The sequence below is a fragment of the Rhinatrema bivittatum genome, chromosome 14, assembly GCF_901001135.1.
Source record: "Rhinatrema bivittatum chromosome 14, aRhiBiv1.1, whole genome shotgun sequence".
NCBI classification, from domain to species: domain Eukaryota; kingdom Metazoa; phylum Chordata; class Amphibia; order Gymnophiona; family Rhinatrematidae; genus Rhinatrema; species Rhinatrema bivittatum.
The window spans coordinates 56,241,919-56,266,789 of NC_042628.1; the positions used below are offsets into that span (position 1 = coordinate 56,241,919).

The window sequence follows — 24,871 nt, forward strand, 5'->3', positions numbered from 1 at the left end:
ACTTGCCCAAGGTCACGAGAAGCAGCAGTGGGATTTGAACCCTTGTTTGTAGCCTGCTGCACTAACTGCTGTTGTACTTCTCCAAAGGGTAGAGCAATTGGAGGAAAAGTGTAAGCAAATTCCATGATGTGAAATGGCATTGCTTAAGGATAAGCAAGTTTGCTTACCGTAAACGGTGTTTCCGTAGATAGCAGATGATTTAGCCATGCTGTATGGGAGCGCATCGTGACCTTCATAGGCGGAGCTTCCCTCAGTGAGTCACAGAGCTTGAACTCTGTGCATCTGCGCGGTGTGTTCCTGCGCAAATCAGCCATCTCTCCCTCAGTTTCTTTGTAGCCAAGATAGAACAAAGTCGTTAAGGTCTTTTTCTTCTCTCTCTTGCTCTCTCTCTCTCTTTTTTTTTTTTTTTAAACTGTCTAGGGAGGAGGGCGGGAACGTATGGCTAAATCATCTGCTATCTACGGAAACACCGTTTACGGTAAGCAAACTTGCTTTTTCCCGTTGATAGCAGGCTGATTTAGCCATGCTGTATGGGAGTCCCAAGCTATTGATGGTGTCCTGCTAGTGTTTTTGGAAAGTTCAGGACAACCATCGGTATGAGTGTAGACAGTCTTATCAGTGTTGGAGGTTTGACAAGACTGCTGAACCTAGTGCAGCATCCGAAGCAGATTGTTGTTGTAAACAGTAATGTAAAGAAGACCAAGTCGCTGCTTTGCAGATGTCTAATAGTGGTACCTTGTTGAGGTGAGCCACAGACATGGCTGTGGCTCTAATTTGATGCGCTTTAGGCTTACTATCTAATTTCAAGGAACGTTTGGTGTATCAAAACTGGATGCATTGTGACAACCAGTTGGCTATTGTTCTTTTCGGTGCATTGGGATTGAAGGAAAGAAAAAGTTGAGAAGGTCTAGTCTTAGAGTCCGTTCTCCGTTTATAATAAGCTAGAGCTCGCTTGCAGTCCAGTGAGTGCAATTGACGGTCTCTGTCCAACTGATGTGGTTTTGGTTTGAAGATAGGTAGGGTGATTGTCTGATTTAAATGGAACGCCAATACCACTTTGGGCAATAAGGTTGGATGAGGGCGAAGAGTTACCTTGTCATGGAAGAATTCAAGGTATGAAGGGTAGTGAACTAATGCTTGAAGTTCGCTAACTCTGCGTGCTGACGTAATCGCCACTAGGAAGACTGTTTTCCAGGTCAGGTATTTTATATGGGAAGTGTCCAGGGGTTCAAATGGTGATAACATTAATTGTTCTAAAACGACATTCAAGTCCCAAGGAATTGGTGGTTTGAGTATTGGTGGTCGCAAGTGGAGCAACCCACGCGTGAATCTTGAGACTAAAGGGTGCTGCGTAATTGGAACTCCATTGTTAGTGTGATGGAAAGCCGCAATAGCACTGATGTGGACACGAACAGATGCCGTAGCTAGCCCCGACTCATAGAGGTGATGTAAGTAGTGAAGAATGTCCGTCGCTTCTGACGAAAAGGGGTTAAGTTTTCTGTGGTGGCACCACTGCGAATACCTGTGCCACTTCCCCTTGTAAGTACGTCTGGTGGAAGGCTTCCTAGAAGAAATAAGTACGTCCTCTATGTGGGTTGGAAGTTCAAGATGACTTAATATTTGCCTTTCAATCTCCACGCTGTTAGGTGAAGGGAATGATGCATCGGGTGGAGTAGAGCTCCTCCTTCCTGCGTTGGGAGATCTGGGTCGGCTCCCAGAGGCGTTGGGTCAGCTATGGATAGACGGAGGAGATAGGCATACCATGGCTGTCGTGGCCACACTGGAGCTATTAGGATCATAACTGCTACATCCTGTATACACTTCTGAATTGTCCTTGAAATAAGAGGGATGGGAGGGTATGCATATAGTATGCATACCCTCCCATCTGGAGCGTATCAAAGTTTGCTGGGATAAATGGAGCAAAAGCGAAGGACTTGTCGATTGTCCTCTGTTGCAAAGAGGTCTATGTGTGGATAGCCCCATTTGTTGAAGAGATCTGTCGCTACTTGCGGATTGAGCATCCACTCGTGTGGATGAAAAATTCTGCTGAGGGAGGAGGAACGAAGAAGTTTATTGCCTGAACTATCGCCGTGAGGAGAGGGTGAGGCAAACCCGGCCCCCCCCACGAGACTTACAATTCTTTGCCACACGCCGATGTCATCCAGGGGTGATTGGCTTGAGCATAAAGGCCAGCCCCCTGCGGCTTGCACTCCGAGGAGGAATGAAGGAGTTATTGCCTGAACTATCGCCGCGAGGTGAGGAGAGGGTGAGGCAAACCCGGCCCCCCCACGAGACTTACAATTCTTTGCTGCACGCCGACGTCATCCAGGGGCGACTCGCTCGAGCATAAAGGCCAGCCCCCTGCAGCGCATCGACGGCGCGCGGCTTTGTTGGAGTTTTCGGGTATTATTGCCTTTAATCTATATCTATTAACATCGCTGAGAAGATCTAAGAATTGTGAGTAAATATTTCCTTTTATTTTCCTTCGTTCTAAACCACTTAAGGAGAGAGTATTATATAAGGCAAATGAGGAATTGATAGGTTTGGATCTGTGAATTTTACAATTTTCCTTACATCATGCCTCATACCAAGAGGAAGGCAAGGATTAGGGAGGTAACAACTTCATCTCCCAATCCTGTGCCTACCCAAACACAGATTTCAACCTTCTTCTCACCAGCACCTGTAAATGAGCCGGTGGAAGTGGCCGCTGGGAAAACTGCCATAGAGCAGGTGACAGATCCTCTGGCCGAGGCATCTTTAACTCCCGGAGCCCCTAAGACTCCTCCTTCGCCACAGACTTTTTCCTTTGACCATTTGACAATTAATTCTTCTATTGAAGTAGACGGAGAAGGAAACCAAGCTAAAGGGGGCCAAAATGGATCCATAAACCTCGATGAAAATCAATTACATGTAATAAAAAAATGAAGAAATAACAATGAGCTCTATATGGTCAGCTATAAAATCTTTGGAAGCAGCTATTGTGAATTTGACTAAAACTACTGAGTCATCAAATCAACGTTTTAATAAAATTGAGACTGTGGTGTCAAAGTTAGATGTTAAACAACAAGAAATGGATATGAGAATAAATAACTTGCAAAGTTGTTCTCAAAAATTAACTAAAATAGAGATACTGTATGATAAAAGGCTTGAGACTATTGAAAACTCATTGAAGTATCTGAACTTGAGAGTTTTGAATTTTCCAAGACACGATATGATTACACCCTCAGATATGTTCAAAGAATATCTTAGTGCTATTCTACAAATGCCAGAAAATTCTATTCCTCCTATTGCAAAAATTTACTATGTGGAAACAAATGGGAAAGAAGTACATTTAGAGAATAAGTCTTTAGAACCACAGTTAAATATATCAGAAATAATAGAAACATCAATAGAAACAAAAATTGCAACTAGAGCTACATTGCATGTATCCTTTGTTTTTTTTCAGCTGATAGGGATGCAGTATTTCGTATTTATATGAGGAAGAGGTTGGAGAAATTTCATGGGGCTCCTATTTGGATCTACCCAGACTTATCTCGTCAGACACAGATAAGAAGAAAGAAATTTCTCGCAATGAAAAATGATGTAGAAAGTATAGGAGGGGAAAATGTTAAGATTCCCATGTAAATGCGAAATAGTGCGCCAAAATCAGAAATTTACTTTTTACGACTCCTCTCAATTGTGAGTTTTTTTGGATTCACAGGCCCATGAAGCTTTAGCTTTTGGTAAAGAGGCATAAATAGATAGCTAGGTGCTACCCTTTCTTTTCAGTTGTAAAATTTGAGTTAATTACTCAAAATTTCCTTAATCCGCTTGATATTCTTATTAATCTCCTTGTAGATTACCTATTAAATTTACGTAGATACAAATGGAATTTTTCAATTGAATTTGATCAATAATTTGAAAATGTGATATATATTGATTTCTGTATCTGATATATCTTCTATGTATATTTGAAAGCATAAATAAAAAAAAAAAAAAAATCTGCTGAGACGGTCCGCTGTGGTATTGTCTAGGCCTGGTAAGTAGGTAGCCTGCAGAGAGATGTTCATCGTCTCTGCCCAATGGAGAATGCGAAGGGCTTCCCGACAGAGAGTCCATGAACCGGACCCACCTTCCTTCTTTATGTAGAACATGGGACTTGGTTGTCCTTGTAAAATCATTAGTCGCTTCCCCGCCACGTGAGTGGAGAAGGTTTGGAGAGCATTCCAGATCGCCCGAAGTTCGAGTAGATTTATGTGGGGTTTTGACTCCTCGGGGGACCATAGACCCTGAGTTTTTAAATCGGTCAGATGTGCCCCCCAACCTTTCCTGGAGGCGTCTGTGGTGAGTATCATCTGATAAGGAGGCAGTCTGAAGGGTGCTCCTGTGGAGAGATTGGAGCGGGAGAGCCACCATCGAATGTCCTGCTTCATTATGGTGGTAATTCGAACCTTTGTTGATAACGGTTATTTGTACTGGCACCACTGGCATTTGAGGCCCCATTGTAGTTGTCGCATGTGGAGTCTTGTTTGAGGAACCACATGAATGGCTGCTGCCATGTAACCCAGCAGTTGTAGGACATGTCGTGCCGAAGAACTCGCTTGACAGTGTGTGCGATGTGCTAGACTCAAAAGGGTATGAGACCTGTCCTGGAGCAGGTAAGCTCTGTTGTGAATGGTGTGTATTACTGCTCCAATGAATTGCAGTAGTTGAGTGGGCTGGAGATGTGATTTTTCGTAATTGATTATAAATCCCAGCTTGTGGAGACATTGTAGAGTCGTCGTCGTCGTGTGCGCCTTGAGTGTGATCGGGTCTGAGGTTACAATCAGCCAATCGTCTAGGTAAGGAAAGATTTGAATTGATTGTTGTCTGAGATGGGCCACCACTACCGCTAGACACTTGGTGAATACTCTGGGCGCCGAGGAGAGGCCAAAAGGCAGTACTTTGTATTAGTAGTGAGTGTTCTGAACTCGAAAACACAGGAAACGCCAGGAAGATTGGTGCATGGGAATGTAAGAGTACGCATCCTTCAGGTTGATGGAACTCATCCAACTGTTCTGTTGCAGAAGGGGAGAATTGTTTTTGAGAGAGGTCATTTTTAATTTCTCCTTCTGGATGTTTTTTGAGGTCCCGAAGATCTAGAATGGGTCGAAAACCACCTGCCTTCTTTGGAATGAGGAAGTATGGGGAGTAAAATCCTTGATTTTTTTTTTTTGAGTATTCGGCAGTAGTTGTCTCGATCCGTTTAGAAGAAGGTTGGAGACCTCCATTTTTAAGGATGGAATCTGATGTTCGAATCCATGAAGAAGTGACATGTGAGGTAGAAGGGGGGGGGGGGTAATGAAGTTTAATTGGTAACCTTCCCTGATTATTTGTAGGACCCATCGATCCAAAGTGATGGATTCCCAAATGTTTTGATAGTACTGCAGGCGTCCTCTTATCTGTATGAAACAAGGTTACTGAGAAAATAGAGGCAGATTTTTTAGCTTATTCCCCGTCACATAAGATCTTACGTGAAGTCAGAGACTTGGGCTATATTCTTGATTCCGAGTTGACCATGAAAGCTACAATAAAGACAATTATAAAAGATGGCTTCTATAAATTAAGAGTACTAAGAAAACTGAAGCCTCTGTTGCACTTAAATGATTTTAGAATTGTCTTGCAGGCCCTGATACTGCCAAAATTAGATTACTGCAACGCGCTACTGCTAGGGGTTCCTACATCAACCATTCGTCCGCTACAATTGTTGCAGAATGCTGCGGCATGATTGATGTCCAATATAAATAGGTATGATCATGTTTCTCCTGTTCTGATGAAGCTACATTGGTTGCCGGTCCAGTCTCGTATTCAATATAAGTGTCTTACCTTGATTCATAAAGCCATATATGGAAGCAACACTGAATGGCTCAACGCTTCATTGCGTATTCACGTCCCAGCCCGAAACTTAAGATCGCTTGGGCAAGCTTTACTATCAATTCCATCACCCAAATTGGCTCATCTGGGTTCTGTGAGAGAGAGGGCATTGTCCTTGGCAGGACCTAGGATGTGGAATTCCCTACCGGTTGAAATTCGCCTGGAGGAAAACATTAACAGTTGTAAGAAACAGATAAAGACCTGGCTATTTGAAAAGGCTTTTAATCAGGCCAACTGACTCTTCTCTTCTTGTGCAGTATATTTAATGGGGAACTAGAAGGAGAAATTAAAACAGTAAGGGTTCAGAGGGGAATAAGGGTACAAAGAAGGATAGGAACAAGGGAGGTATAGGCATGGGGAGAGGAAGGGTGATGAAGTTAGAAGGGTTTTTAATTTTTAGAATTGTCTTATTAATACTTTTTATTTTAAATGTTTTAAACTTCAATGTGGAAGTAATATGTATTTTTAGTTTATTATTTTTAGCTGAAAACAATGTAAAATCTATAGTGAGAAGTTTGTTTTATGGGTATGTTTTTTTCGAATCTTGCTACTGCAAATTCTATGATCGTTAACCGCCTTGATATTAAATTGAAAGTCGGTATATAAAGCTGAATAAATAAATAAATCTGTAGCGGTGATGGCTGAACCGACTTCAAAAAGCTGGGGGCTGTTTTTGCTGGGGTGTTGAGCCCTGTCTGGCTGGTCATTGCTGATGGGGACGTTGTCGAGGAAGTGAAGATTGCGAAGAAGATGACCTTGGTTGTGCAAATGGTTGAGGTCGAAAAGAGGAATAAGGGCGAAATTGACCTCTTGAGAATGATTTCCTTCGATAAGTTGGGTTGTATCTTTTGGAGTTAGAGTGGTACTCCATAGCAGTTGTGAGAGACAGTACTGCTAAGTTTTGATCTTTCAATTTAGAGACAGTTTCTGCAAATTAATCACCGAAAAGGTTTTGAGCTTTGCAGGGAATATCGGCCAACTTTTCATGGACATCGTCCCATATAGCGCTTGCGCGCAACCAAGCTATGCGACGAGCCGCAATCGCTGCCGAGGAGTTTCTTGCAGAAGTTTCAAAATTTTCATAGATGGAACGCAATAACGGCTGGATTTTAAATGCCCTGCGCGCGTAAATCCGGCCGGCTTTACGCACGCAGGGCCCTCGCGTGCCGGCACGCCTATTTTGCATAGGCCGCCGGCGCGCGCAGAGCCCCGGGATGCGCGTAAGTCCCGGGGCTTCGTAAAAGGGGCGTGTCAGGGGCGTGACGCAGCATTTTGGGGGCGGGCCCGTGGGCGTGGCGCCGGCCCGTGGGCGTGGTCGAGGCCTCAGGACCAGCCCCCGGGTCGGGTGATGGCGCGCCAGCAGCCCGCTGGCACGCGCAGATTTACGTCTGCTTTCAGCTTTCAGGCAGCACGCGCTGGGCTCGGCGCGCGCAGGTTGCACAAATGTGCACCCCCTTGCGTGCGCCGACCCCGGATTTTATAAGATACGCGCGGCTACGCGCATATCTTATAAAATCCAGCGTACTTTTGTTCGCGCCTGGTGCGCGAACAAAAGTACGAGCTCACGCAAAATTATAAAATCCACCCCACTATGTCTTAATCCTTCCTCTATATCGGTAAAGGATTGCGGTAAAGAACTGTCATCTGCAAGGCAGAGAGGCCGTAATTTTTGTAAGAATTCAAAAAGATATTGTGTTATATAAAATTGATGAGTACTAATTTTGGAGGACAACATTGCTGAATGGTAAGATTTTCAGCCAAATTCGTCCAAATACCTGTTATCTTTGCCCGGCGGCGTATTAGCGTGAAGTTTTGGTTGCTTTGCTTTAGACATTGTGGATTCCACAACTATTGAATTGTGAGGAAGCTGGGCTGAGTTATGTGTTGGTGAGTTCCTCATGCGGAATTTCAAATCCGTTTTCCTAGAGGTGGAAGAGGTGGTAAACGGTTTTTCCCACATTTTCTGAAGAACATTCTCTAGAACAGCATGCGGAGGTAAAGCTGTAGGTTCATGAGGCATGTCAAATATCTTCAAAATTCCAAGCGTCTAAGAATGGGCGTCTGATACCTTTCCGATTTAGGAGTACCCCTACTTTCTCAATAAATTTTGAATATGTAAGGTCCTCCGGCGGAGAGTAGGGTTCTGGTAGGGTGTCCGGCGGGTCTGAGGGTAGACTCGTTGAGGAGCTGGGTGACGCGACCGATGTGATTGGCGATTCTGGATTGTAAGGCGGATCTGGCATAGGTAGTATGGGAATCTGGTCCCCTACAGGAGAGGTTTCCTGAGGCGAAGATGGTGGTGGAGAGTCTTGTGGTGGAAAATTAGTATTTCCTTGTAAGACTTCTAGGTCATCAAAAAATGTAGAAAATGGTTGAGAGATTCGAGACATTGCCTTTGATGCCAAAACTCCGCTCGGCATGACAGGATGTCCTGCTGCGGAAGGTGGGCGAGTAGGTGCTGCTGGTAGCAAAATGTCTTCAGGAGATACGACTTTTAAGGGTGGAAACACATGAGATGGTTTGTGTTTTTTAGCTAACGGTTTTGTAGAATCGGGGAATGATTCCTCCGTTTGGAAACTGATGATATATCAGAATATATGGAACTCGCCTTTGAGGACAAAGAAGGTGAATCAGAGAGATACTCCACATCCACATATGAAAGGGTTACTCTGGAATGTGAAGAGTGACCGGAATGTACTGAAGCTGACGTTGACTTTTGTGTATGTCTACGGTGACTGTGTGCACTACGTGGCTTCTGCAGATGTGTGATAATGCCTCTCTTCTTTATGTTTTAATGAAGGTGGTGGCGCTAACGGCGTCATAGGAGCTCCCTGCGTCGATGGCGACGTGGGAGGCACCGACTTCTTGGGTTGCGCATGATGCATCGATGGTGTCGTAGATGGCGCATGGTGCGTTGATGGCACCGTAGACGGCTCAACCGGCGTCGTGTGCTTCGCATGTTCATTATGCGCCGTTTTATCTAACGGCGACGGAATCGTACGGTGCGAAGAGCCGGAGATAGATCCCTGTGATCTGGACGACACAGGCAATCTTTGTTTTTCGACAGGGGTAACCAAAGTCAACACTTTTTTCGAGTGTTTGGGCACTGTAGGTGTACAATACCTGGGCCCCAACTGTGCCATGTCTTGAGGCTTCTCCCGTGGTCCCAGGGAGGAGGCCTGCTTGTGGTGCGTCATTGGTTTCTTCACCCGGCCGAGCGAAGAATGCATCATCGGAGCTTGGGCATACGAGCCCGATGCCCTGAGCCGGTCTATCCATTCCCTCGTTGTCGGCGCACTCGGGGGGACATCCGTCCATAATCACGACAGGATCCCTGGTCGTGATCAGGCCCGAGGCAAATATAACAATAATTCCACATTGGCAATATTTGAAACCGGAAGGTTTCAGTGCCATGTTTGTGAGAAAAATGCTAAAAAATTTGCAAAAAAGACTGTGAGAAAAATATTTTTATACTGAAAGAAAAAGCCCGCGTGTGTATGGCCCGCGGAAAAAAAGAAACTGAGGGAGAGATGGTTGAATCGCACGGGAACACATCATGCAGATGCACAGAGTTCAAGCTCTGTGACTCACTGAGGGAAGCTTCACCTACGAAGACTGCGACGCGCTCCCATACAACAAGGCTAAATCAGCCTGCTATCGATGGGGAAAAAAAATGCTGCACATTGGAAAATGGAATTTCTGGAAGCTGTAATATTTGACTAACTTTCCCAGGTCCTCTCTGATCTCGTCCTTTAAATGTGTTAAGGAAGGTTTTTTTTTTTAGATTTCGTGAAGGTTCCCTAACAGCCCACCCCTATATATACTAATGAAGCGAGGATTTCAGGATCTGACCCTTCTTCAAGAACAGACAGGCTGATGCAATGGCTGATGTGGCTTTCAGCATACAGATTAAAATTTATAAACTCCGATGCAGTAAGCTAATGATATGCAAATGCATCAGGAGTTTAAAAAGTACTTTAACTGCAAAATACGTCTTTGGCACATATGTGCTAATAACGGTAATTAAAATTACAGAGGAAAGCATGATGGACAATTACCACATTCTGGTACTGTTCTGTATTGTCCCTTGTCATGGCATACACAGGGTTGGTGCTTCAACTCTGTTGACCTGTGCCCTGCAGAGGATTGCCCTCTGCTTCCTGGTCCTTCCTGCCCAGTTCAGGAGAGGAGGGGGTGAGCCTGGAGCAGACAGAATGGAGCAGAGAAGAGCTAACATGCTCCTTAATCCAGCCCCTCCTCTCCAGTCATTTCCGCAGAGGGTAAAAGCCCTGGATAAATCATTCATACTGTGGGGCTGCTGATCTGCAGGTAGATAATCGTCTGTTCTCGTTTATAGCAGTGGTTCCCAAACCTATCCTGGGAACCCCCCAGGCAGGTTTTCAGGATATCCACCATTAATATGCATGAGACAAATTTACATGAACTCCCTCCATTGTATGCAAACTTATGTCAAGCATATTTATGGTGGATATCCTGAAAACCCAAGTGGTTGGGGGTCCCCTAGGAGAGGCTTAGGAGCCACTGATTTAGAGTGCTATCCATAAGTTTCTAGACTTCTTAAAACATTTCTAGCTTATCTACACATTGTTTTCAGAGGGCAAAAGGAATGTTTCCCTCTGGCACAAGTCAGGCCAGAGGTGTGTTCCTGCCAGTTCTTGCCATCCCAGGAACTAAAATACAGAGGGCCTAGAACTCGGCAAATATTTGCTGTCTTGCTGCCCTGAGCACAGGGCCCAATGCAAGGAGTGTGTTAAAACTGTGTGCTGGAATTTGGCGCATAGTTTGTTAACTTGTGTGCTAAAAATGATTTAACTCCTGATGCAGGAAAAAAGAGTTGCTCAGACTCTTAATTGTTTATTTAAGATGTACATTCTGCCTGATATTTGGGATCCAAGATGGGTTGCGCAGCACTAACAGCAGGAAGCTCTGTTGGCTATTGTGCTTTGTTTTCTTTTCAACAATGTCTCATACTGGCCGCAAAAGAAGAGCTGAGGAAAAGACTCAGCCTGCAGTCCTACCTTAGCAGTCTTGTGTTGGCCCGATGGATGCTCATGTTGTTCGAGGGGGTGTTGTGAGTGTGTTTCTCCCCGGGCTGGTCTATTTCTCTGTCCCCGATCGAGAGAACCACCCCAGATGTGCAGATGGAATGGGTGCCGGCTGATGACGCCGACAGCATCGAGTTCCAGGCAGGGAGTGCTTCTCTGAGGGGTGAGGCCGTAGATGCCAGTAGTGATGTCTCTGGAGCATTTGATGGCTTTGCCAGCCCTGGGAAGGCAGTAAAGCCTTTCACCCTCTTCAGCACCCGCTCTGGGAGTCTGAACTGCAAGCAGGCAGTTTTCTCTGGTGACACCCTGCTCGGATAACATCGGAATCAGTTTGGGACGCTGCTGAAGGCCTTGGTACTTCTTAGGTCTCTGGATGCAATGACAGTGAAAATAGGACACAAGCTTTGGAAATCTCTAAATTTGTCTCAGCAAACTGAGGAGCCTTTGAGGACAAAGAAGGTGAATCAGGAATCCCTAATCAAAGAAAATCAACTGCTGTTAAATAGACTTGAGATCTTAGAGATTTCAGTACGTGGGAAAAATCTGCACTTTGTTACTTTTCCTAAAGTATCTCCTGTTCTTCCTAAGGACCTGTTTAAAAGATACTTGATAGAGGTGCTGAAGGTCCCGGATCAGGCGGTTCCTCCAGTGTCCAAGGTGTACTATTTGCCTCCCTTGAAAAAGGAAATTAACTGCAACTAAGTTCTCAAAGTTTGACGCCACTGGGGCCATCAGAGTCGGAGATATCTAATATTCTGGAGACCTCGGATAGCAAGCAGGCTGAACCTGCAACCACGATTGTGAACCGGATAGAGATTGGGGGCTTAGACTGGTTTCCAGACATCGCACTGAGACTTTTTTATGACTTAAGGTCAGAGTTTTGCCTGACGTATCGAACCAGACCCAGAAGAAGAGGAAACGGTCCCTATTACTCAGGCCTAGAGCACAGCAACTTGGGGCGTTCTTTTGGTTAAAAATGTCCTTGTAAGTGTATCAGATATTTTTTTTTCTTGCCCTCTCAATTAACTCATTTTCTAAGTGATAAGGTCGTCCTTCGAACTGAATCTGTGACTGCAGCCTTTAATGATTCCCTAGATAGGTTGTGGCAGATTCTCAACAGTAAAGTTACTCCTGTTTTTGAAATGCCTTTATTAACTTCTGATTTTGGTTTTCTGGAATTGGATTGTATGTTGATAATTGCATTACTTTAGTGAATTTCTGTTCATTTTGTATAGGCTTATATAATCACATTCTCTCTTTTTCTGTATCAAGATCATTTTTGAATATTGAAATTGCATAAATAAAAAATGTAAAAATCTGTTTGTCTTCTCGCTTTACGTTGTAAGATCTGGGGCGATGGACACAGACGCTGACTCATGCAAGGATGCAGAAGCTCAGTTGATCCCCAGCGAGCCGGAGGTGAAAGGTCAACATGAGCTGAAGGTGGCAGTGGTGGGGACCCCAGGCTCCAGGGCCGAGGCTGTGGCTGAGTTGATCAAGAGCACATTCTCTTGGGAAGAATCCGTCCACCCTGCCCGAAGGAAGCTCGCCTTCTCGCTGCTTCTGGAGATCCCGGATTTGGACTGCGATGGCTATGCTCAGCTGCTTCCACGGGCTCTCTATGACATTGTTATCGTTGTCTTTGACGTGGGGTTAGCAGAGAGGCATCAGCGACTTGCCACACACCTGCTAAAGGCCAACAGGTGCCTGCTGCTTGTCCGTACTGTGGGAGAGCATGAAACAGGAGCAGCCCTAAGCGAGGAGGAAAGAAAGAGTGCCGGAGACCTTCCAGTGCAGGGTGCATATTCCCCTAGGATCTTCCAGGTCTCCCCACCAGACCAAAGCAAATTTGACTTCCCGGAGCTTTTCGAAATCCTACAGAGAGAAACATTACTCTGTCCCAGGTAATTTGGTGGTCTCCTGCCCCAGATCAGACATTGAAAGGTGAAGTCTTTCAAAATTATAAAACATAGGAGCACTTAGGTATTTCAGTTGTTTGGTGATGGTTCATGTTTTAAAAAAAAAAAGTTATGAGTAATGAAATATGGGTGGGGGGAGTGGGTGGTATTAGGTGCCAGCCAGCCTTGGTTTTCAGGGCTCACTCTTCTTAGAGAGATTTGCCTGCCCTGTCTACTTTCCCCTGATTGGCCCAGTTGAAGCCAGCCCGGATTCCTTGGGGAATTTCTTCCCTGCCTATGCTGCTGGCTGGTTCATTGTCTGTATTCCTGCCAGTATTCTAGCTTGGATCTCCTGTGTCATTCCTGGGTGCCAACCTGTAGCCTGACCTGTCTGGATTTCCTGGTTCTTGATTTCAGCCTGGCCATCACCCTGTTTATGACTGGTTGCTAAGGTATTGTGTTATCTATTGTGCTGTAATAAACAAGCACTGTACAGGGCTTCTGAATCTGGTTTCTAGTTCTTGGTGCAAGGCTTTGAGGCAGCAGTCAACCCATATAGGGTCCCAGTCTCTAGTGGTGGCCCATGTCCTGGCCAGGAACCTTGGTGGGGGGTGGGGGGGGGGCTTTTCTGGTTTCCTATGATGCATTGCTGGTGATACCAAACTTCAGAGGTGGAGAAAAGTTGTACGAATTGGGCAGAGGCAATGATTTTTTTTTGTGCAGTAGGAAAAGCTGGTGTTTTGGAGATTGATGACTAGAAGTGCCAGTTTAGACGGGCAGGAATCTGCAGACCGTGATACTGAAAAAGGATTCCTCTGTGCTGCTGCCAATGACAGGAATGCCTGATTCTTTCTGCTCTGCACCTGTACTCCTGCCCATTAAAGGCAGCCCAGTTACCAACAATGCTCTGAGGCACAAGAGATGCTTTGCCAGAAACTGAATTGCGCATGGTTTTGTAGGGGACAAAAATAGATAAACACTGAGAATCAAAATATGGGAAATGCCAGTAAATATTATAGATTATTTTCCATACTACCCAAGGGAGAACTCTCCTCTTAAAATGTATGGTATAATTCCTGAACACTTGAATTTCTAGGGAACCCATATCTTTGACAGCATGCTTAAATCTCTATAATTCTCTCTTTGTGTCAGTAATATACTCTCCTGCTGCTTATAACCTTCTTTGCATCTCTCCATTCTTTATCTTTTCTTTCCCCCACACTCCATTGTGCTCCTGGTATACGCCATATCGACTGCCATTCCACACTGTAGCTGCATATCCATTAATTAGAAATGCCTTACCCTCTTGTGGCTGATAAAACTATAATACTGTTCTGGTCAGTCAGGGTGTATCTTTTTCAGTATTGATGCTATAAATGTTTCTTTGTTTGGGTAGGATGGAAACATCAAGGACGGAGGCACCAGCGAGTACAGAACCCAGCACGCCGTCCGGGGAGAAAGGAGATGTCTCTGTTATGATCGCTGGAGAAGCCGGGGTTGGGAAAACTTCCCTCATAAATGCCATCCTGGGTCTGACTGATGGAGGGCACCAAGAGATAGTGGTGTCCCAGATGTGCCCCAAGGACCCTGTCCTTCACATGCACCCTTCTCACCCTAACTTCTTCTTGTGGAAGCTGAGGGTCGACAGCAAGGATCCTGCCAGCCACCCAGAGAAGTGGGTGGCTGAGGCGGACATTCTGGTGCTAGTTACCGCTGGCCAGTTCTGCGAGTGGCATGCAGCCCAAGCCAAAAGGGTCCTAGCACTGAACAAGATGGTCTATTTTGCCCGCAGCAAGGTGGACCTGGACCTTCACACTGCCAAACGTAAGATGAAGGCCAACTACAAGGAGCTAAAGGTTCTGCAGGTGTTGAAGAGCATTGAGGTAGAGTTCCTCCAGAGTCAGGGCATAAAGGACCCTGAGATCTTTCAGCTGTCCAGTTATGAGCCCTATAAGTTGGACTGTCTACGGCTACAGCAAGTCCTCAAGGAAAACGTCCGAACATGTGAAAGGTTTGTGTCTTCCATCCTGTACTGGCAAAATCCTTATTTGCCCTTGAAAGCAAGAGGTAGTTCTGCTCTCAGTTGAAGAGCATCCACTGAATTACCTTCCTGGTGTTATGTGTGCTTAAGCATGCATACTTGAGGTTGCTGAAGTGCGTAACTGGCTGAGATTGCCTTCTAGAAGAACATATATCTATTGCATGTGATGCATGTTTCTTTAGCGGTAGTTAAGAGTGAGTGTGATTGAATTGCTGAGGTGTGATTCTATATGTATTTTGTGCCTCACTTCAAAGCTAATGGAGAATGGCCGGTTATAAAAATACATTTTATTTGATATGTATAGACGTGTAAATGCAAGTGATTACATTACTGGAAGAGGGGCAGTGCATATGGACCTCTTTTTATTTATATTTCAGAATTGCATGTTTGTATATGCATCATTAAAGCACCATCTTGTGTCTTTGCCCTTTAGTTCCCACCGAATTTTAAACTCAGATTATGTCATCATCGATGAGAAGGAGATTGAGGAAATTAAGGCAGCCTATGAACGCGGCGGAGTGACAGCAGTGGTGGACCGTATCCAACACAGCCTGGACCTCATCCTGAACACCAAGCTGGCCATTGGCATCACTGGGGAATCTGGTGCTGGGAAGTCCAGCTTTGTCAATGCCCTCCTGGGGCTTCAAGATGATGACCCAGGAGCAGCGGAAGTTGGTGTTATAGAATGTACCCGTGCTCCCCAAGAGTACTCTCACCCCAAGTACTGCAATGTCAAGATCTGGGACCTTCCTGGGGTTGGCACCCCCTCATTCAAAGTAGAAGACTACCTAGAGCTTGTGAACTTCCACATCTATGACTTCTTCATCATTCTTGCCTCAGAGCGCTTCAAGGAGAACCATATCAAGTTGGCCAAGGAGATAAACAAGCAGGGCAAGAGTTTCTACTTTGTTCGGACCAAGGTGGACAATGACCTGGAAGCAATGAAAAGGAGCAGAAGGCAGCCTGTGGATGAGGAAGCCATCCTGGAAAAGATCAGAAATAACTGCCAGGAAAACCTAGAGAGGGAAGGTCTGGAAAATATGAAGGTCTTTCTTTTGTCCAGCCACAAGCTGGAGAAATATGACTTCCAGAGGTTTCAGGAGACCATGGAACAGGAGCTCCCAGCACATAAGAAGCAGGCGTTCCTCCTCTCCCTTCCCAATCTCTCTGAGAGCATCATCCAAAAGAAGAAGCAGCTGCTGAGCCAAGAGATATTTAAGTTAGCAGTGATATCGAGTCTTGTAGCTGCAGTGCCCATCCCAGGCATTGCCTTTGTCTGCGATATCTCCATGCTGTTGGCGAGGTTGTCCACCTACCGTAAGGACTTTGACCTGGATAATGAATCCTTGGCCAAAGTGGCCGAAAAGTCTAGAAAGTCTGTGGAGGAGCTGAAAGCTGTGATCCAGAGCCCTCTGGGGAAAGCTATAAACCAGGACCTAGTGGTGCACATGCTCTCCAAGGCCACGGGAACTGGGCTTGTGGTAGCTAATCTCTTCTTCCACCGAATTCCCATCTTTGGCTCAGTGGCATCAGGAGGCATTGCCTTCCGAGCCACTTATGCAATGCTGACCCAGGCCCTTGAAGATCTTGCTATGGACTCCCAAAGAGTCTTGGTAAAGGCCTTTGAGACAGACGTCTAAGGAGCCAGTCTGGCGGTCAGTGCCCTGTGATAGAGGAAGCAGCAGCAGCATCCATTTCGAGCATGTTGGATACATTGCAGTTTCAAAGCAAGTCCACTCAGCTCTGTCTCAGTTTTTAACGGATTAAATAATTTTCTCACACAATTCCTGCACCATCCATGACAACAGAATTTCAAGCTCTCAGATCTCCCTTTTTCTTATTTGTTTGAAAGTGGAGTTTTCTGCATGCAGACTCTGCTTGGCTTCATACATTGAAAATCTCCAATTGTCACTAGACTGCAAGTAGTGGTTTCTGTCTGCAAGAGAACCAGGCAGACAGACTGACATGAGACTATCAGTCTGATCTCCTGCTGTGTCACTGTATTTAAATTAGTGTGATTTTAAATAAAATATCTAGTGTAATCTATGCTTAGAACCACAAAGTAAACTGGATCACAATTTTCAAAGGCATTTATGTGGGTAGATAAGGGATTTTCACGCATACGTTGGCTGTCTGTCCCTCCAAAAGTGGGTGCATTGTTCCACATCATGTGGACTCTTAGCCGTGTTTAGGGAGGTATTTCTGGGGCATGTTTTGGGAGGGGTCTGCAAATAATAAGCTTAGATTGTACTTTGAAGTGTACAGAAAATCTCTCTGCACAAAAAGTCCACGAATGCAACGCACCCATGGCAGGTTTCAAAGAAAAAGGAAACGCATGCTTTCTCTTTGAAGATTAATGCAAAGTTTGATGGTAAAAAGTTCCCATGGACTTTCCCAAAGCAGAGTTTCTGAAAATTGCCCCCTTAAAGTGTAACATTTGAAATTACTGAAACAGTACAGTATAATTTTTCTGCTGGTGCATTGTTACTGAATATGTTTTGCTGACCATTTAACATCACTGATCTCACACTCTGCGATGGAGTCTCCCTGTTCTGATCCCTGAAAACCTTACACTCTGTGATGGAGTCTCTCTCATCCATCCCTCACCTTGTACCCTTTGATGGAGTCTTCCTGGTCACTCTCCCCCTGACTTCGTACCCTGCAATGGAGTCTCCCTCATCCCTTCTATCTCTGACTTTACACATTGCAATGCAGTTTCCCTTATCCCTCCAATTCCTGGTGACCTCGCACCCAGTGCTGGAATTTCTCTGGCCCCTCCAAAACATGACAACCTTACACTGTGCGATGGAGTCTCCCTTGTCCCTCCGATCACTGATGACCTTATGCTCTGTGATGGTTTCCTTTGTCTCTCCTATCCCTTACCTTGCACCCTGTGATAGTCTCCCTCATCCCTCCGATTGCTGATGACCTTGTGCTCTGCAATGGTATTTCCTTCTCCCATTCCTCACCTTGTACCCTCTGATGGAGTCTCCCTGATCCCTCCAAAATGTCAGCCTTATACTCTGCGATGGAGTTTCCCTTGCCCCTCTGATCGCTGATGACCTTGAGCTCTGTGATGGAGTCTCCCTTGTCCCTCTGATCGCTGATGACTTTGAGCTCTGCGATGGAGTCTCCCTTGTCCCTCCGATCGCTGATGACCTTGAGCTCTGCGATGGTGTCTCCCTCGTCTTTCCCATCCCTCACCTTGCTCCCTGCGATGGAGTCTCCCTGATCCCTCCGATCCCTGTGATGGCGTTTCCTTTGTCCCTCCCATCCCTGACTTCGTAGCCTGCGATGGGGTCTCTCTCAATGTGATCTAATTAGGGGATGGTGGATGCTCATCTGCACAAGATTGTGGAGTACAAATGAAGAAGCTGGGAAAAATTCTGACCTGGATAAGGAAAGAGATCTTGCAGAATATGTGGCTGCTGGGATGTATCCGGAGCAGTGGGGACAGGAAGAACTGGGCCAACTGGATGGGCCACTGCTCTTTTTCTGCCATCACTGACTGTTACTAGGTTTTTATTGGCTTTCTTCATTTTATTTCTAATATCAAAATACTTTACCAACTTATGCTTGAGATTGCATAAGACACTAATGTATTTGTATCACAAGAAATTAAAAAAATAAGTATTGCACATTTTCTTTTTAAGAGGGGATCCAAGCAAGAGAAAGGGTCCGGAGACAGGACACAAAATTAGAATGCAATTCCAAGAAAATACACTCAGTTCCTCACTAATCCATAACTCAACAATGGCAGATTTCGGAATTAAGGAAAATTGCTGTTAGGGCTCATAAAAAATATACTTAATCAATAAACATCCCATAGAAGCTTCTCAGTTCAGCAAAATCAATTTTCCCCTCGAGCAGTTTTAGATAGCTCTGGATAGATGTTACTATGAATCTTCTCACCCTTCCTGGCCCTGACCTCTCTTACTGTGATGGAGTCTTTTTTCCTTCTCCTTGTTGACCTCACAAACTGTGATGGAGTCTCCTTTGTTTCTGTCATTCCTGACCTCACCTGCTGTGATGGAGTGTCTCATTGGTCCCTGCCCTCGTATACTGCAGTGGAGTTTCCCTCCCCTCTCTTGTCAGTCATCTCTGACACTGCAATGGATTCGGCATCTTCCCTCCTATCCCTAACCTCATGCTATGATGGGGCTTCCCTTGTCCCTCTAGTCCCTGACCCCGTATACTGTAATGGAGTCTCCTTTGTTTCTCTCATTCCTGACCTGACATGCTGTGCTGGAGTCTCACTTGTCCTTCCCATCCTTGACCTTGCGCAGTACAGTGGAGTCTTCCTCATCCCTGACTTCACACACTATGATGGGAGTCTCGCCTCGGTCCCTGACCTCACATACTGTGATGGAGTCCCTCTCATTCCTCCTATCCCTGGCCTCAAACACTGCAGCGGAGTCTTGTTCGTCTCTCCCGCCTCTGACTGTATACTTGTACAGTTACGTATTTTAGGTTGAAAGAAGACCAGAGGTCTATAGAGTCCAACCCTTTTCTGGCTGCCTCTCACTTCTCACTGGGCCAGATGTGTTAAGCATTTTTTTTCATAGACTGGAAAGAGCCCGTTAGTACATCAAGGATGACAAAAAAAAAACACTGGGCCTGATATTCAAACAGGAGATTGCTGGATAAGTAGTATTTATTCGGCTATCTAGAAGCCACTGATTATCCAGGTAAACTCAACGGCCAGAGAAAAAGTAGGTGGGCAACGGGTGGATGGAGATGGTGCTACTTAGCTGGATAACTTATTCCGGCCAGGGTTTGAATACCTACCCCACTCTATCTGTAATCATTTCTGTAGCTGTGAAAAGAGTTCCTTTCCAACACCGCATCTGGTGCTCGGCTTAGGATCTCTGGATTAGTTTTTACTCCGTGTTCAGCTGGCTCATCCCACCCACCAGGTCCCTTTCCTTCTAACAACGTGTCCATTTTACTTTTGAATTGATTTAGGGTCTGATTTACCGTGTTTCTTTCTCCCATAGACATAACCGGAGAAAATCCTCCATGAATACTTCTGCTGCCAAAATGTTCCATAATTTTACCACTGAATACAAAATTCCTATCTGTTAGCCCTTAATCTTAGAGGGTGCTTTCTTGGTTTGTGTGTAGCTACTTTTATAAAAAAACAAAATCACTTGCAATATCCCTTGAGAGTCCTGGGATATAGTTGTATAATGCAATTAAATCTCTTAAACATATTTTTATGATGTAAATAGCCCCACTGTGAATAATCTTTGTGTCCATAAGCCCTGGTGTCCACTTTATTAGTTCAGTTAACATTTTCTATTTGGTTATCCCTGTATTCCCAATGTGCTTTTCTGGCAGAGAGCATAGTTTAACAGAGCCAGTTGCCCAGTGACTCTGCCAGTTGCAGGAGCTTGACTGCTTGCAGGATATCGCTCCAGGTCCAGATCAGTTTCTCCACTCTTCCTCTTTGGCTCCTTACTAACATGGGTGGATGAGCATGTAAGTTCCCATACTTAATCCAGCACCTAGCCACACCAGCCCTCCATCTTTTATCATCAAGATTTCCAATAACCTAAAGTGCTACCCAAACGAGCAAGGCTGTTGCACAAACTTCTGGCTGCCCAGATTTGCTGACCCTGCTGTATACAGCACTCAGCCACTGGCAACCTACTGGCATCAGCCCAGGTGGTTTCTGGGGAGTTCTAGCCTGTTGCTTGCAATCTGGTTCCCCTGTGACTGGCAGTGTCACCAGGATATCTGCCCCTTGTTTTTTCCTTTCTTACATTTATTTTATTTCTATTCTGCTTTTCAGGTGGTTCAAAGCAGACTGCACACAGGTAGTGTAGATAGTTCCCCGTCCTCAGCGGGCTCGCAATCTATAATATTCTCATTCTGTAACCCTATAGCCCAGCTGTAGCCTTACCAGTGATAGAGAAAGGTAGCTCACAGGATGCTTTAGTCAATGACCTTGCCGCATCTGAACTATGATCTTGCTGACTTTGGTCCTAAGCCAGTGCTGCTTTTGGATAACAATGAGTTGTGTTGTTTACAGAAGATGTAGATGATTATTTTTAAAGGGCGTATTTAACTAATCCAATTCATAGTAGAAATAGAATGTGGGTGAGATTTTTCCAGGAAGTGGTCTCTTTTCTGGTTAATTGTTCTTTCTCTTGCCTTGCAGAATCAGAACTGTAACTGTTGTTAATAAACTATTATAAAATTAACATAAAGTAAGATTCCTGCATCACTAAGATTCTCGATTTCTGGCAAGCTAAGGCGTCACTAAAGATAAGTGGAAACACTGTCTCTTGAATGGGGGTAGGTGGAGGATGGGGTTAATATCTGCATATTAGTGGTGACGGGGTCGTCTTCTTGGAAGAGTTTTCCTCATGTGTTATTGTCATTATTTTACTCCCTTGTTTCTGTCCCTCCCTTTGGGACGGTCTTAGCACAGTATTGCTTAATTTTCTATTTTTCTTATGTACTAATTGCTATTTGTGCTTTTCTTTGCATATCTGACTTATATTGCTTGTATGTTATTCTTTAAAATATAAATAAAGTTAAAAAAAAAAGTTGAATTAAGGTTGAGCTCCGTGAACTTTTGAAGATGGAGATGGGCTGAAGAACCAGGAAGCAATATAATATAAGCAACTGGGACTCTCTGGCCTCCCTTGCACTGGCCCTCATTACGATTGCCTCTCATCCACAAATAAAACACCGAAAACAAGATTGGAATCTAGAAATAGGCCGCAGCTTTATTAAACGCAAAATAAATTATTTACGTGAAACCATTAAACATTCAAAACTACCCCTAATATCACCCGCCTCTCTCCCAGCAAATGCACCACCTCCAGGCCTCCTGGCCTGCAGATACTGGCAGCAGCTGCTGCCCTCCCAACGAGACCCCCACCACTGCCGAATAAGGAGTTCTATTACAATGTGACTGAACCTAATCACATCAAACCACTCAGGGTATCCAGAGTCGACAACTTCAGCACATCTGGCGGTCCGCCGTCAGTACCCTACCCCCCAACTGCTCAGGTAATTTCGTCGGGGGCGAAAATTCTCACCATCCCCCAAAAATTAAAGATGCAGCCTATAGTTACAATTGCAGCACACCCTCCAATGCCTCCTGAACAGCTTTACTGAAAAGATCCTGTTCCACATCTGACAAATGGACCCCATCACTCCCATATAATCCTTTACCTACATCCCAAGACTACGCATGCTTAACATGCCTTCCCCCAAGATGACACAGCCAGGAACCCGCTTGCTGCTTAACTTTAGCCCAACTGAGTCCCCACATCCACTATCCCCTGCAAGCCGGCCTTGGTAGGATGTCTGACCAACAAATTACTGTAGTCGGTAACCACACCATTAAGGTAGACAAATCTTTCCTAACTGCATCAAAAAATTGACAGGACTAAGCCCCCAAGTCATTCCCCCTAAGATGAATCAATACTTTCGACAAGGCCCACCTCCTCAATAAGGACTGCATGCATGACAGAAACTGATTCCAGCGCATCCCAAGCCATCCAAACCAGTGAACTGCCTCGCTGTGCAAAGCCAGACCCAAGGATGAAGTAAGGCCCGCCAATGCGCCCACATTACATAGGAATGACGCACAATCCAGACTGTCCTGTCTCCAGACAATTTGTCTGAAAAACACAATAACATTAACGCAACATCCCCACTCATAAATCCCACATTCAAAGCGAAAAGGCCTTTAATTGTAAGTTTTCCCCACGTAAGTAGGATGCAAAGGCTCCAGACCTCCAATGACCCATACGGCGAATAACTTGGTGGAATAAACCAGAACTTGCTGCAGAAGTTGCTGCAGCAATTTGATGACCCCCAACACTTTTTGAAGAACTTCAGCAAACTGATACCTCGTGATGGGACAGCAGTCAGCATGCACCAAAAAGCGCATCCCTGCCATGGGGACGCATGATCAAAAACTCAGGTACATTAGCAACTGGGCAGGTAGGCAACCCTGGCACCGCCATCAAAACAAACCAAGAATCCTTCCCTGCCTGATCGGTCTCAGAGTGGGGAATTTTTAATCAAATCCTACCCTCTTCCAAAATAACCCAGAATGATCAGTGCAACCATCCCCTGCCCACTCTGCCAACTCACCAATCTTAAAAGCCCCAAAAAAGGCAAGAACAAAAGCCACACAAAACGAGCAAGTTTCATAATGGGAAAAACAAATCTGAGGTAAAAATTTCCACCTCCGTAGCAATAAATTGTGTGTGATAGGTAACTGGCTGTCAGGTACTGGATCTGTACCCCTCAACCAACCCCAAAATCTGGAAGGAAGACCTTCATATAAGAGCTGAGTGATCTTCTATTCATTCTATGTGCCACGAGGATTGGCCTGGGGAAAGGAAGAGTCAAATGAGGAAATAGTGAATGGACTGTCGGGAGTGTAAACAGAAAAGAATAAATGAAAAGGCAGCTAGACAGTTTGGACTCACTGTTAAACACGTTGCTGTAAAATATTCTGTGCAGCCCTGGATTAATCAATAAGCAAAACAAGCATGTGCTTAGGACATCAAGGGAAGGGAGCTCCACCGAGTGATGAAAATTTGCATTTTTTTCTATTGCACTCTAGTTATAAGTAAATAATATGCTTATATTGCTTATTGCTATTTAGTGTTAAATTAAACTTTTATTAAAATTGTATTTATTTACTATAATTGTGGGGTCTGGCCTGGAAGAAAACTGAATTTCTAATCTCTTTCACCTTCAGCACTTATTGAGTCCTAATGTCTTGTCAGTTAAGCAATGGAAGGGTCGAGGGGGCACCATTGCTGGGCTGTGCTTAGGGCATTGGTTGGCCTTAATCCAGCTCCTGATTCCGTGCAAGTAGGATTTGTGGGAGACGTTCTATCCAAATCCCTGCCTCCATAGTTTATTGGGCTGAAAGTAAACACCTGCCCTCTCCTGACTGATATGAGGGCCGGGCAAGCCATCTGTGATGATACAAAGGAAGGAGGAAGTAAAGCTTTGTAGAACTAATGCCAATCGTGTTCTGCAGGTTCACAAATCTCCTCCCTAGTCCTGAAGAAGAGATTCAGGATTTCACCAGGCCTAAAGATATTCCAGGATTTCTTGTGCCTTTTTAAATAAAGTTGTACTTATCTGCATTCTCTGCACTATTTCAAACTATATGATGCATTTGGCAGTCTGCGGGCCAGGCCCGTGGTCAACCACACTTACCTCCAGCCCCGAGCCTGAAGCAATACTCTCCGACTCTAGAGAAGGCCCCTGAATGGATGCCCAGCAGGCCGCCATGCTCAGCCTGCCTCCGACACCGCTGCTTCCCCGGGCCCCTCCTAAGACAAGTGCACGCCTAACGTTGCTCCTCTTAAAGGGACTGTGGCGGGAAATTGCCAGCAGTGCCCGATGATGACATCACCAGCATAGACCTATAAAAGGCCACCTCAGCAGATAGGTCCACCTACACTAAGAAGCACAGCATGTTCCTGTTCTTTATTCCTGTGTTCCTGGTCTTTATCTCTTTGGTCCCTGGTCTTCCTTCTTCAGTTCCTTGTCTTCATTCATCAGTTCCTGGTCTTTGTCTTTGTCCCATGGTCGGTTCTTCCTCAGCTTCTTGTCTTGTGGTCAGTCTTTAGTTCTTCTGTGTCATTGCCTGCCCGCCTGTGCTGTTCCTCGCCTCTCTGCCTGCCTGTCCTTCCTGGATTTCTGGTTCTGACTTCAGCCTGCTTGACAGTCGACTCCACTTGAACTCTGTCTGCCATGGGCCACTGCCGGACTCACGACTTTGCCTAAACTCTTCCTGCCACTGACCACTGGTTGACTCATGACCATGTCTGAATGCTGTCCGCCTCAACCACTGCTTGCCTTTGATTTCACCTGAACGCAGCCTGCCCTGGATTCTGGCCTATGATCCGACCATCTCCGCAGACTTTCAGCTCGTCAGCAGAGGCTCCTGCCAAAGACCTGCTGGCCCCATTACCCAAGGGCTC

At 45.3% G+C, this 24,871-nt stretch overlaps 1 protein-coding gene across 2 annotated transcripts in view; it reads left to right on the forward strand.

The window, feature by feature from the left end:
* The window catches only part of LOC115075675, a 21,125-nt gene extending 1,556 nt beyond the window's left edge, over positions 1-19,569 (forward strand). For both annotated transcript variants that reach the window (XM_029576294.1, XM_029576293.1), the window contains exons 2-4: positions 12,305-12,862; positions 14,253-14,867; positions 15,331-19,569. In XM_029576294.1, coding sequence (XP_029432154.1) covers positions 12,315-12,862; positions 14,253-14,867; positions 15,331-16,537 — 2,370 coding nt within the window. In that variant the 5' untranslated portion in view covers positions 12,305-12,314 and the 3' untranslated portion in view covers positions 16,538-19,569. The remainder of the gene's footprint in view (positions 1-12,304; positions 12,863-14,252; positions 14,868-15,330) is intronic.
* The last annotated feature ends 5,302 nt before the right edge of the window (positions 19,570-24,871 follow it).